The following is a 13167-nucleotide window of genomic DNA, read 5'->3' on the forward strand; positions in this document are numbered from 1 at the left end:
TGGCGGTGGGGCGGGGCCACCGGCGCCGCTCGAGCCGGCGGTGGCGTTTCGCTCCCGACTCCCGGTGCCGCCTGGACGTGCCATGGTGCTGCCGCCCGGTTGCCTGTCGCGTCGGTCAGCGGCCATGAGACGCTGGTTCCCAGCGGCACCGGGTGTGCCCGCACCCAAGCTGTCGCCACTGACGCCAAGCGTGTCTTTCTGACCGGCTGCGTGGAGGAGGAGGGTGCGGGGTTGGACCAGCTGACCCGCTGAGGTCCCCTCCGAACCCGAACGTTCCATGATCGAACGTTCCGTGATTGTGAGCAGGCGCCGGTCTCCTTGACGACCTCCTGTGGCGCCAACTGCCCAACCGCCGGCCGCCACTCCAGGGGCTGCATCCTGAGCCCTCCGCTCCTTCCCCTCGCCCCGCGATGGCCACGCTCCTTCTTCACCTCCTCCTCCTCCTCCAGCTGCTCGGCTCCTGCCCCCGAGGCTCGGGGGCCCCCGCTGCCCGCCTCCAGCCGCCGCCGCTGCGGGTCACCTGCCGGGACCCCGAGGCACGGGTCTCCCAACGGTGGGACAGCAAGCGCCGGGTTTCGTGCCTGTGGAGCGGCACCGTGATGCTGCGCTACCGGCCCACACCGGGAGCCCGAGCAGAGGCGGGGAGGGAAGCGGGGCCGCTGTCCCCACCGCGCTGCTCCTGGTACTTCGGCTCGTCCTGGGTGACCGACACGTCGCGCTGGTCGGGCCAAGTCGCGGTACCGACGGGCCTCCCCCCCTCGCCCGCGGCCTCCGTCCTCCTCACGGTGCGGTGCTCCTCCACCTCCTGCCCCGCGCCCGGCTGCTCCCACCGCAACGCGACCGTCGAGGTGTCGGCACAGGACGCCCGGCTCTTCGTGCTCTGGCCTCAGGCGCAGCCACTCCGGGCCAGGCAGCCGGTAGAGCTGGGTTGGTGCTCCCGGCTGAGGAGCGAAGGTTGGCAGTACCGCTTCAGCAGCCCGGGGGGCAGCCCCGCAGCCCTCCGCCTGCCCAGCAGCCAGCACCGAGCCCCGCCGCCGCCCGCCGCCTACCCAACGGCCGAGCTGCGACGGACCTGCGCCGCCTACCACAGCTACCGCCTGACCGTCCGCTACGGCCACCACGGGCTCCACGTCGCCTCGGTCAGTGTCGAGCAGGTGCCTCAGCTGAACCTCAGCCTCTCTCTCCAGGTGCAGCCCGGCCCGCTGCGGCTCCTCAGCGTCCGCTCCAGGCTCCTCAGCGTCGCTCGGCAGCCCCTCAGCCTCTCCTGGAGGCTTCAGCCCCTCACGCCGAGGACGCTGGCCTACAGGCTGGTGGACACGCAGGCCGTAGGAGGTTGGCTCCACTCCTACGGTTCCTTTACTCTGCAGAGCAACTTCTGTGCCGTTCCCGTAACTCAGAGCCCAGGTGAGGTGGCGGTGGCCAGCATGTATTTCCACGTTGATGGAGAGAGGTTCGAGGAACTGACGGGAGATCTGCATCTACGCAACGGTACCCTGAGCCTAACCGCAGGCCGAGAAGCTCCCACCCGTGTCAACCTTCCGCTGGGGAAGACCACCTTGAGCACTCACATTGTCAGGTACCACCACGGAACATTTTACGCGACCAGAGAAAACAACAGCCCTCTTTCCGCGGACGGCCCTAACACGCACACTGTGTTCTACCAACACAAGGAGCTCTCCTACTTACTCTCCATAGAGCTGGTGGCCTTCCAGTGGTACAAGTTCAACATGCACCTTTATACGAACCAGAAGAGGGCTTTGTTTAGGCCCCTGTCAGAAAGAGACCTTGAAGTCCACGTTTTCAGCAGCGGCCGTCCTTCTTTGCCACAGAGCTTTACTTATTTAGTGTGGTTTATCCCTGCACAACACCCGATGCTACAGTGCGAGTGGACCTTCCACCTGCAGCTTTTTGGAGCGCGCAGAGACCACCTTCTCCAGAACAGCACGTACACATACAACGATCACGTCAGAAACGCCACACGTTTGGTCCGTCGCTCCGCTTTACCCTTTGATCCGGACAAATACACGGGGTTTGCGGCAAAAGTGGACTGTACCACAAGTGCACATATTCCGGCTCTTTTGGGAGTCAGAGTCAACAACTACGCTGCCAAAACCGTGGAAGCGCCGGTGGCTTGCCACCAACAAGCCTGCCACATACAAACCGTGCAGATTCAGAAACCCGTTCTCCACGCCTCTGTCCTGCGCCAGAAGAGGGCGACATCTTTTTACCTCTTTGTCAGACTGGTAGTAGACTGCAAAGTCGGTATATTCATCAAGCCCTTGTGGCGAATCTATTCCGTTCCGGACACGACCACGGTTCCCAACTGGACACAACCGATAAACTCTTCTGCGATGTACGGCGTCGATATGATCCGCCTAACTGTTCCCAGTTTTACTCTAGATTATGGGCTGTACCTGTTTTATTTCACTGTCGAGGTAACCCCGATTCGGACCACAACAGTGCTCAGGGGCTCAGATCAAGTTTATATTCAGATCGAGAGAAGCGATCTCGAGGCAGACATTGCAGGAGGCACGTTCCGCACAGTGGGTTTTTCTGATAACTGGACTCTGGATGGCTCTGCATCCAGTGATCCCGATTCACAGGAAGGACTGAAGGGAATCACATTCACTTGGTACTGCACTAAAGAGGTGTCAGACTATAAGAACATGAAACTCAGTCCAGGGAACAGGTGCCATCCAGCCCAGCGGGATTTGAAATGGTTAACATCCTCGGGTCCAGTTCAAGCAGTGCCACCAGAATCGCTCCCAGGAAACACCGTATACTACTTCCGTCTCGTGATTGAAAAGGACACCAGGAGGAGTTACGCCGACCAAACTGTAGAGGTGCGGCCCGGCTCCCCACTCCTTCTGGACGTGATGTGCCTTGAAAACTGTGGTAGCACTCTAATTCCAACGGAGAGATTTGCCTTGTCTGGAAAATGCCTAAACTGCAGAACAACCAGCCAGCCAGCCTACTACTGGTCCCTTCTTTCACAAAACTCTACAGAAATTAGCTTTGACTGGTCTGCCAGAACGTCAACGGGCAGGTCTGGGGCTTACCTGTCTATACATGCTCTGACTTTCACAAAGACTGCACATCGATCCTACGTACTTCTGTTGAAAGTAACGACCTGGGATGGTAGGTCCTCGATCTACAGACACGCGTTTCAGGTCAATTCTCCTCCGACGGCTGGCAAATGTACCATCAACCCACGCTGGGGTACAGCCTTTCTGACAAAATTTGTTGTTCAGTGCAGTGGATTTTCTGACAGCAATTCACCTCTGACATACAAAGTGATAGTAGCTTCCAATGTACCCAAAACCACCAAAGTAACTTCCGTGGAGGAAAATACATTTGGCACAATCCTGTACTTTGGTTATCGGCCTAAAACTCCTCCCTCTTTTCTCCCAGTTGGAGTGCCCTCTCAGAAGTACGCCCTGACACTTTACGTTCAAGTCCACAATTCCCTTGGGGCGTTTACCCAAGTGACTTTACAGGCCCACGTACAGAACCCACTTAACAGTCGACCGCTAGCTGTTGTGTTTCATGAACTGGTGGCCTCCGTGAACGGTTTAAGCGCACCGATGACATCTTATCTCCAGACTGGAGATTATCTTAGCGCGGGCTATTTGGCTTACGTAGCAGCCTCGGTCTTGAACTACATCAAAGGCCCACCAACTCTCCAGCTCCCTAAGGCTCAGTTTCGGGAAAGCCTGATTAGAACAGCCCTGAATATTTCAGTTGAGAGCATGATGGAAATCAACCAAGTAGTTGCTTCTCTTTCTCAAGTCACAGAGGAAGCTGACGAAGTGAACGTTACATCACAAGACCTTGCCATTGAGAAGCTGACAGAAGTAACGGGAGTGCTGAAGGTCCAGAGGAATGAGAGCCATTGGTCTGAGCAGGCAGAAATTCAGACCAGTGGAATACTAAGATGCTTGTCCAACATCCTGAGAGCCGCTCTTCTGCATCGCAGGAACATCAATGTAAGCGGAGTTAAACAAGTCTTCTCCATCATGGAAAATTTAACGGAGATAGTTTTCCAGGGCAAAGTCCCTGGAGAAACAGAAACTCTACTGGAAACAAAACACTGGAATATCACTCTGAAGAAAGACGAAACCTGGAACCTTACAAATTCTTTCTCTACCAGAAACGCCTGCAGGAATTGCTTTTATCCATCACTGAAAAAGGGAGATTATTCAGGATCACCCGATGATGCTGTGATTTCCACTGCCCTTTATGAGTTTGATGAGAACCCCTTCCCCTGGTTAGGTTACACATCAGAAATTGCAACAATGATCTTGGGGTTCAAAATGTCAGAGACAAAGGCTAATGGCGATCTCCTAGGGATCGCGCCTGAAGGAGCAGAAATTACTATTGCTAGGAAAGACAAGGAGTCTTCAACTTTTCAGTTGGCAATGGGACCCGATAAAACACAAGCTTACACAACTGGAGGATTTAGTTTTGAAGTCAACAGAAATACCAAGAGCATATACATCCAGATCCTGACGAAATTAAAAGTTGCTTTCGAGGTGCTAGTATTTACAGGTGCCAACGTCACTCGTGCTCATCCCATAGCCTCGTTTGCTGCTTTTCACAACATGCCAACAGTTGCAAGCAAAAACACGACAGCTAGCGCTGACTGTAACATTAAGGCTCCCTATATCATCTGCCTCCCAGAGTCACTGCTGACAGCCACAGCTCAAGGAAGCGATACAGACACTTGTAACATCTCCATCGTCTTGCTGGCACCCTATGTCGTACGGTATCAAACGCAGAGACTGGTGACGATACGCATTTTTAGTGATCAGTGCTTATTTCTGGATGGCGTTCAAAGCCTGTGGAGAGAAGACACCTGCAGGCTTGGCTCCCTGACCGACTGGCAGAGGGTACACTGTGTCTGCAATATGAAGCGGAGTCGCAGAAGTCTGTCAGTCCACACTGGGTCAAATGCATCCTCATTCAGCATCAGGTTCCTGGCAGCCAAGGTAATAGTTACCCCCAACACAGTAGATCTAGGAAAAACCCTGATAGCAGACGTATCTAAAAACCCAGTCACCCTCTTAGCAGTCATCTTTATTTTTGCCGTCTACTTTCTTTTGGCCCTCTGGGTCGTGAGAAAAGACAGGGCTGACAGGGAAAGACAAGACAAGATTATAGTTCTGGCAGACAACGACCCCTTTGATAAAGTGAGCTTTTTGGTCACTTTATACACAGGCAGTCGCTGGGGAGCTGGAACCAAAGCAGATGTCTTTCTTCAGCTCATTGGCCAGAACGGCACAAGTGATGTCCATTGTTTACGGGACCCACATTTTCTGTCTTTCCAACGAGGAAGCACTGATTGCTTTCTGTTAACTGCTAAAAAAGACTTGGGAGACATTTGCTCCTTCAGGGTCTGGCACAACAACAGGGGCCCATCTCCAAGCTGGTTCTTAAGCAGAGCCAAAGTTGAGAATATGTCCACCGGGAAGACCTGGTTCTTTATATGCAGGGAATGGCTTTCTCTTGACAAGGGCGATCACTTACTAGAAAGGACATTTGCTGTCACAAACCCCAAGACACCTCTGCCCAAAACTGACTATTTTTTGATTAATTTTGCCAACAGCCTGATACAGGGCCATCTGTGGCTCTCGATTTTTGCTCATGGTCTCATGGGCACTTTCAGCAGGCTCCAAAGGTTGTCTTCTTGTTTAGCAATACTATTATTAAACTTGCTAGTTAACATAATCTTCTTTAATGCTGATAAGAGTGAAGAAGCTCCAAAACACTTGAGGTATCTGAGATCAATAACAGTAGGAATTGAATGTGCTTTGCTTACCCAACCTGTGGAAATGATGATAATTGCCTTATTTAAGTATTCCTCGAAGAGACCTTCTCCTCGTGGTGTGGCTCAGACAGACCCAAAGGCAAATTCACCCCTCCTGTCTGGGTATCTTAAAAACTGGAAGGAACGTTTGCAAAAATTGTACCTTTCAGAAACTTCACCACAATCGAGAAATATTAGTCCCTCGGGGAATCTTCCTGGCGCCAGCAGCCACTCACAGAGCCCACCACATTCCAGAAAGATGGGAAGCAAGGGAGGAGCTCCCCAAACCTGGAGTAATTGCACAGTTTCTGAAAGAGACGCAAATGTGATTGAAACAGAAGAGCAGACGATCATTGCAAATTCCCCTCCAACGCCTAAGGTCTGCCAGACCAGGCCACCATCAAATTCCGATTTTAGTAATAATTATGCAGAAGAAGGGGGCAACTTTCAGAAAGAAAGGAAACCACTGAGCATTACCTCCATGCCCTTTCACAAGAGACCGCACACAGCTTTTTGTTGGTGGTGTGCCTGTCTCTCGTGGGCACTAGTTATAGCTGTAACCGGGGTATCATCATTTTTCATTGTGTTATATGGTTTGTCTTACGGCTATCAGACGTCGCTAGAGTGGCTTTTGGCATCTGCAATCTCCTTCATTGAGAACGTGTGTCTCCTTTCCGTTCTAAAAACCAGTTTTTTCTCAGCTGTGAGTACAATTCATCCAAAATACTGTGAAAACATCACGTGGTTAACTCAGGGAAAGTATTCTGAGAGCAAGTTTGCTAAAGAAATGATGAGTGCTGATGAGATGCAAGAGGTGCACTTGAAACTTGCTAAAGTCAGAGGCACTAAGCAATATAAGCCTTTAGCAGCTGATGAAATTGCAAACATGCTGAAAAGGGCAAAAATTAAAGTCAAGGCATTTACTTTCATAAAAGGTTTCACCAGTCACCTTGTCTTTTTAACGCTGCTATTATATTTTGCCTATTCCACTGAGAACGCCAACAGTTTCCACTACAACCGATTCATCCATAACCAACTGTCTCCACAACTCTCCAGTGTAGATAAGCCAGAACATGTCTACGTGTGGGTGAAAGACTCGTTCTTGCCTTTGATCCACAATGACATTCAGCCAACCTTTCTTTCCGAGAGCTGGTCCAAAATCATCGGTTTGCCTAGGATGAGGCAAGTGCGGGCTAAGGGTACTGTGAAAAACTGTTTCCGTCCTCACAGCTTTGGAAATAATTCTGTGATCAGTAAAAGCCACTGTCTTCACAAATACGGTAGCGACATCCCAGAGAAAGGTGACTATGCTGGCGCTTGGACAAAGGTGGCCAACCAGTCTGCTCCCAAGGATGCCAGCGGTTATGATGGGTTCACCTACCAGCGGAACAGCACTCTGTGGATGTATTATTCATACGGAGATTTGCACACATACGGACCAGCAGGATACACGTTTTACTTTTTCCCTGAAGAAGGAAGACACAACTCAACGACCAGGCTGGATGCTCTACAACAGAGCAACTGGCTTGATGAAAAAACGTGGGCTGTGATCATTGAACTAACTACATTTAACGCAGATGTAGGTCTCTTCTGCACCATTTCGGTCATATTTGAAATGTCTCATTTTGGGATCATAAAACCAAGTTTGTCAGCACACTCTTTCGCACTCCCCATTTTTCAGCAGCAAACCAAAGCTCAAATGTTGATGTTCGTAGTTGTGCTTGCCTTTCTGTTCATTTACGTTGCAGATGAGCTTCACACCATAGGCCAAGAAAAGAAAGATTATATTAAAAACATTTCCAATATAAACAACTTAGGCTTAAAAATAGTATTCCTCCTTTTTGTTTTTTTAAAGGTCATAAAGTTTAAGTTAGGAGCAGATATAGTGAAGTTTTACTTACTTCATCCAAATGATTTCATTCATTTTCATGCAGTTTCTCATTTAGATCAGATTTTAAGGATTACTATGGGCTTTTTAGCATTTTTTGTCGTTTTGAAAACTCTGAAATATTCTCAGTTCTTTTACAACGTGCGCCTGGCACAAAGATCGATCTTGGCAGCCCTTCCCGGAATCTCCTCAATGGCCCTCGTGGTGCTGGTGTGCTCCTTTGTGTTTATGGCTTTTGGCTACCTTGTGTTTGGGCAGCACGAATGGAATTACAACAACATGATTCACTCAGTTCAGACCGTATTCTCTTACTGTGTCTCAGCTTTCAGAGACACCACGTTTTCATCCAACAGGTTGCTGGGTTGTCTGTTCCTAACCTCTTTCGTGTTGGTGATGATCTGTGTCCTGATCAATCTCTTCCTAGCTATTATTCTGTCTGCCTATGGAGATATGAAACAACCCGTCTATGAAGAACCATCTGATGAAGCACAAGTGGTTACTTTTGTATTGCAAAGGCTCAGAAAGATATTTTATTTTCTGATCTGTAAAACACCCAAAACCAGGGAGCCTGCCCATTTTGACATTCCACTCTATGGGCAGTCTGAGAGAAGACATCAGCGACATTTAGGACTGAAGAAGAGAAAAACAGATGGGGAAAAAATGGCTGATCTTGTCATATAAGCAAGGATTCTGTATTTAAGACTACCTTTTACTCTGCAGTATCTGCATTTTAAGTAAATGTTTGTAAATAAATGTTTTACTTTTAAGAATGCTTTAACGTTCAACTCCTTATTAGTGATTGTGCTCAGATTTTTTTCCAGACTCTTTGGCATCAGTTTCGGTGGTACTTGTCACGGTGTGGTGGGCTGACCCCAGCTGGCAGCTCAGCCCCCACCCAGGTGCCTGCTCACCCCCACTCTGGCAGCATGGGAAGAGAATCATAGAATCACAGAATCACAGAAATTTTTGGGTTGGAAGGGACCCCTAGAGGTCATCTAGTCCAACCCCCCCGCAGCAAGCAGGGACACCACTAACTCTAGATCAGGTTGCTCAGAGCCCCGTCCAGCCTGGTCTGGAATGTTTCCAGGGATGGGGCCTCCACTACCTCTCTGGGCAACCCGTTCCAGTGTTTCACCACCCTCATTGTAAAGAATTTCTTCCTTATATCCAGCCTAAACCTACCCTGTTTTACTTTAAAACCATTACCCCTCGTCCTGTCGCTGCTGTCTCTACTGAAAAGATTGTCCCCATCTTTCCTATAGGGCTCCTCTCAAGTACTGAAATGCTGCAATCAGGTCTCCCTGCAGCCTTCTCTTCTCCAGGCTGAACAAGCCCAACTCTCTCAGCCTGTCCTCATAGGAGAGGTGCTCCAGCCCTCGGATCATTTTTGTAGCCCTCCTTTGGACCCGCTCCAACAGTTCCATGTCCTTCTTGTGCTGAGGGCTCCAGAGCTGAACGCAGTACTCCAGGCGGGGTCTCACCAGAGCAGAGTAGAGGGGCAGAATCACCTCTCTCAACCTGCTGGCCACGCTTCTCCTGATGCAGCCCAGGACACGGTTGGCCCTCTGGGCTGCCAGCGCACATTGCCAGCTCATGTCCAGCCTTTCGTCTATCAGTACCCCCAAGTCCCTCTCAGCAGAGCTGCTCTCGATCCTTTCATCCCCCAGCCTGTATTGGTACCGGGGATTACCCCGAGAACTGAAGGGCAGAAGTGAGAAAAAGGCTCCTGGGTTGAGAGCAGCACAGTTTAAGCAGCGAAGGGGGAGAAGGCCCACACCCACAAGCGATGCAAAAGCGGTCACTCAGCACCCGCAGACCGATGCCCGGCCAGCCTCTGAGGAGAAGGCGCACAGGAGCCGGCGCAGGGGCAACTGGTGCGGCCGTACGGGCTCGCCGGTGGCCGCGTTGCCCCCTCAGGGGCTTTCGGATCCGGCCCGGCCCGGCCCGGCCCGCCGCAGGCCCCGCAGCGCCGGTAACCGGCAGCCTCCCGCTCCGCGCCGCCCCTCTCCTCAGCTCGCCGGGAAGGGGCCGCCCCGCTGGCGCGCGCTCCCCCGCGCAGGCGCACGGCGCCGCCGGCCGCCCGGGGCCTGGGTCCTGGCGCCGCCCGCAGCCGGCCTCCCGGGGCCTGGGAGGAGGAGGAGCGGCGCTGGGTCCTGGCGTCGCCCGCCGCCGGCCTCCCGGGGCCTGGGAGGAGGAGGAGGAGGAGGAGGAGCGGCGCCGGGTTCTGACGCCGCCGCCTCGGCGCCGGGAAGCAGGGAGCGGCCTGGCGGACACGCGTGGGTAGGTGCCGCGCCGTGTGGGCGGGCAGAAAGCGGGGGGCTCTGGCTTCAGCCAGGCTGCGGCCTTCCCTTCCCCCCCCCCCCCCCCCCGCCCCCCCTCTTCGGAAATGCGAGGAGCCGGGTGAGGGCCAGGCCCTGGGGCGTCGGGGCGGCGCGGGAGGCCCCAGCTCCTCGGGGAGGGTTCCCGCTCGCAGATGAGGCGGTTGCTAATGAAGGGCTGTGGGCGTGCTGCCGTCTGAAAAGGGATTTTATTTTATTTTATTTTATTTTATTTTATTTTATTTTATTTTATTTTATTTTATTTTATTTTCTCATCAGCAGCCGGCGAGGGGAGGGGAGGAAGGCCCGCGGGTTGTTTCTGGTGAGGAGCTTTGGGAGTTGGAGCTACAGGAGGCAGCCGTGGAGGGGACTTTGGAGTAAACTGGAGGGAAGCACAGAGCTGTGTGAGGGCACTGCTGCTGGACACAGAGAAGGAGCTTGAGCAGCCTGGGGAACTTGAGGGAGACCCTTATTTCCTGTGATGTTTAGGCATTTCTGGCATGAGGTTGCACCTGAACAAGGTGGTTTTGGGATCACATCTTGGGGCTTCAAAGGGCCGTAGAGCCACGGAAACAGTCAGGTACTCCCCTTGAAAAACGAGAGGGAGGTGGGAAGTTTGCGAGATGTAGGAGAGATGGGTCCCACAGTTTCTTTCTGAAGCTGCTCTGAGAACCCGAATAAATATCTCCATATCTCGGTGATGCTAGAAATGGTCCCGCTACTTAAAAGAGACGTTAACCATGTGATTTTCCTTCACACTGAATCCAGACTGGGTTGCTGACCTGTTGCTTGTGTCTGAGGCACTTGGGCTGGTAGGAGAGTCTTTATAAACACTGCAAAATGCCATCAAAATAAAGTCCGTTGTAGCTTGGGCGTGATGCACAAAAGAATCTAGCTGTCTTCCATCTCCAGGCATCTAGGAGTCAAAGAACTTGGTTTGTGTCCTAGTAGTTGGTTATACCAGTACTCGTGGATTTGTGCGTTGGCTAAGTTTGTTTTTTTTCAGTCAGGATTTTTCCCCTGCTGTAATATTACCAATATACCCCGCCTTGGAGGGACCACTAGAAGTATACCAGTGCAAAGATACCACATGCTGATTAATTCCCCATAATTGGTATAGTTTAAAAGTTGTATTGATATGAACCCCTTTTTGTCAGCATAACCAATTCTACATGAAAATGTTATACTACTTCAACTCTGTCCTGTACCTAAAACGGTATGTTTTGTATAGACAAAATTTAAGACCTTCATGCTCCAGAAGCCCATGTCAAAAATGTTGTTTTCCTCCTGCCTTAAGAAGTTTGCCAGGCAGAGTACCAGTTGTAGCGAGAGCATTAGTTTGTATTTTGCCTCGCTTTGTGTCTTGCCTCAAGTAGAGTCAAGATGTACAAGATCTACAGATATGACAAGGTTGCATCGAGAACAGTGGAGGACCCCCCTGAAAGTTTTACTCTGCACAGATGCAGGTTGCTTGGAGGTGTTCTGACCAAAGAAGAGTTTTGTTTGATGATAACGATAGGAAACTATTTGGATTCCGCTGTTAACCTGTTCTGGAATGGGGGTTTGCTCCCCAGGCTTGTTGAGATGCTAAACTTTCCAGTCTGTATGTTACCTTTGCACTGGCCTGTTTGCTACAATAGTCCTTTTACTGGCACAAAAATCAATAAACCAAAAAAGCTGTGAAGAGCCCCAAAACTCCCAATAGATAAACACAAACCTGAGATTTGGATTAAAAAAGAAATTAGTTATCTATGTGACTGCAACAGTTTGGAGTATTTTAGGTTTTGCTCTAGACCAGGATAAAGAAAGAGAGGGTCAGTGAGTGTTTTGTTATGTTCCGTTTCTCAACGCCTTTAATTTTCCACTAAGCCTCCTTCCCTACCAGTTCTCTTACTTTGTCATAACTTTCCTAACACTGAGTAAAGTTACTGTTAATAACCACACTTGGAGATAGGCGTATGTGCAAAAAGGAAACATGCATTTAAACCTGTAACAGACATCACAGCATTCTTAAGCCCTATTATCTATAGCTATAGTCAGTACTTTTAAAACTTAGCATAAAGGTATGGCATATAAGATATCTGTCAAGGCCCTCATCAACTCTGGTGCTTAATTAGCTCCACTCTGCAGTCCACACTTTCCTCTTGGGCCTCAGTGAAATCTTGCTCAGACCTGTCTATGCTTGCTGAACAGACAGAGGTCTGAAGCCAAAGGAAAGTCACTTAAATACCTGTGACACACTGAGGATGCTGCTAATTCTCCCTGGGCAAAAGGACAGAACTGCAAAGATTTTGCATGCCTGCCCTCCTAGCATATGACCCAGTAGGAGCAGTCCACGCCGGTTCTAGTGAATTCTAGGATCCTCAGTCCTCAACTTGAGCTCAGTCCTAACAAACTGAGAGCCTCAGTCACATTTTACTGGAAAGAATTCTCTTCCCCAAGTTAACGATGAGCATCTCGTGGGTGGGTCACAGGGGACAGTGGGCACTGGCTGTCGCAGCAGACACGTTGTAACGTGCAACCCCCCCTCGTGGGGGCTGAGCATTTCCTTACAGTACCAACTTTGCTTTCTGTAGGGAGATAAATCGCTGAAGCTATATGTATTTCTTTCAGGATTATGTCAAGCTGCAGTGTCTTATTTCTCAAAACTCCGTGTTGGCCTCTTCTCGTGTATTTCCACAAAATCTTGGTGTTCCTATTTTTAAACTCTGTTGGAAAGTGTTGCGCTAAGTTTAGATTGTGCTTAACCAGGCTGATACTTTCAATGGTACATGTGTGGCCCTCCGTAACTTTGCTTAAAGGACGACTTAAAAGGAATCCTCCGTATTTATAGAGCCTTACCGTCTTATTCTTCCCCACTATGGATATTAATCTAACAAAGCTATAATAGGCAGCTCCAGTTTGGAAGGAAGACAACATCAGTTCAGGGCATGGGGTAGCCTATGGCCACAGCATCCTTGTGTATTGTGGCTATACCAGAAGGGAGATTTAATGAAATCAGACCTCAGGTCTGGTTTCCCCATTTTGGCAAGTGTAATCCAGAACCGGTGTTCTCTTCAGTGACCGCTTCGGTGTTTGGTTCTCCTGTGTTACCACCTCTCCAGTAAGTCCCTGTAACTGTGCTTGCGTTGTCTTCCTTTAATTTCTAGGCCATT

The 13167-nt window shown here is 50.6% G+C and overlaps 2 protein-coding genes across 4 annotated transcripts in view; both read left to right on the top strand.

The window, feature by feature from the left end:
* The first annotated feature begins 410 nt into the window (after positions 1–410).
* Positions 411–8472, top strand: LOC142361172 (polycystin family receptor for egg jelly-like). Its single transcript, XM_075419169.1, has one exon. The coding sequence runs from the start codon at positions 411–413 to the stop codon at positions 8373–8375; it is 7965 nt and encodes a 2654-aa protein (XP_075275284.1). The 3' UTR covers positions 8376–8472.
* Positions 8473–9764: 1292 nt separating this feature from the next.
* LOC142364033 (polycystin family receptor for egg jelly-like) overlaps positions 9765–13167 on the top strand; it is a 28114-nt gene continuing 24711 nt past the window's right edge. For all 3 annotated transcript variants that reach the window (XM_075442272.1, XM_075442288.1, XM_075442281.1), the window contains exon 1: positions 9765–9974. The gene's annotated coding sequence lies outside the window, so the exon portion shown is untranslated. The remainder of the gene's footprint in view (positions 9975–13167) is intronic.

This window comes from Opisthocomus hoazin, chromosome 1 (assembly GCF_030867145.1).
Source record: "Opisthocomus hoazin isolate bOpiHoa1 chromosome 1, bOpiHoa1.hap1, whole genome shotgun sequence".
Taxonomy (NCBI): domain Eukaryota; kingdom Metazoa; phylum Chordata; class Aves; order Opisthocomiformes; family Opisthocomidae; genus Opisthocomus; species Opisthocomus hoazin.

Excerpts from the sequence above, each read along its gene's own strand:
- LOC142361172 (XM_075419169.1), top strand. The coding sequence starts at position 411 with ATGGCCACGCTCCTTCTTCACCTCCTCCTCCTCCTCCAGCTGCTCGGC.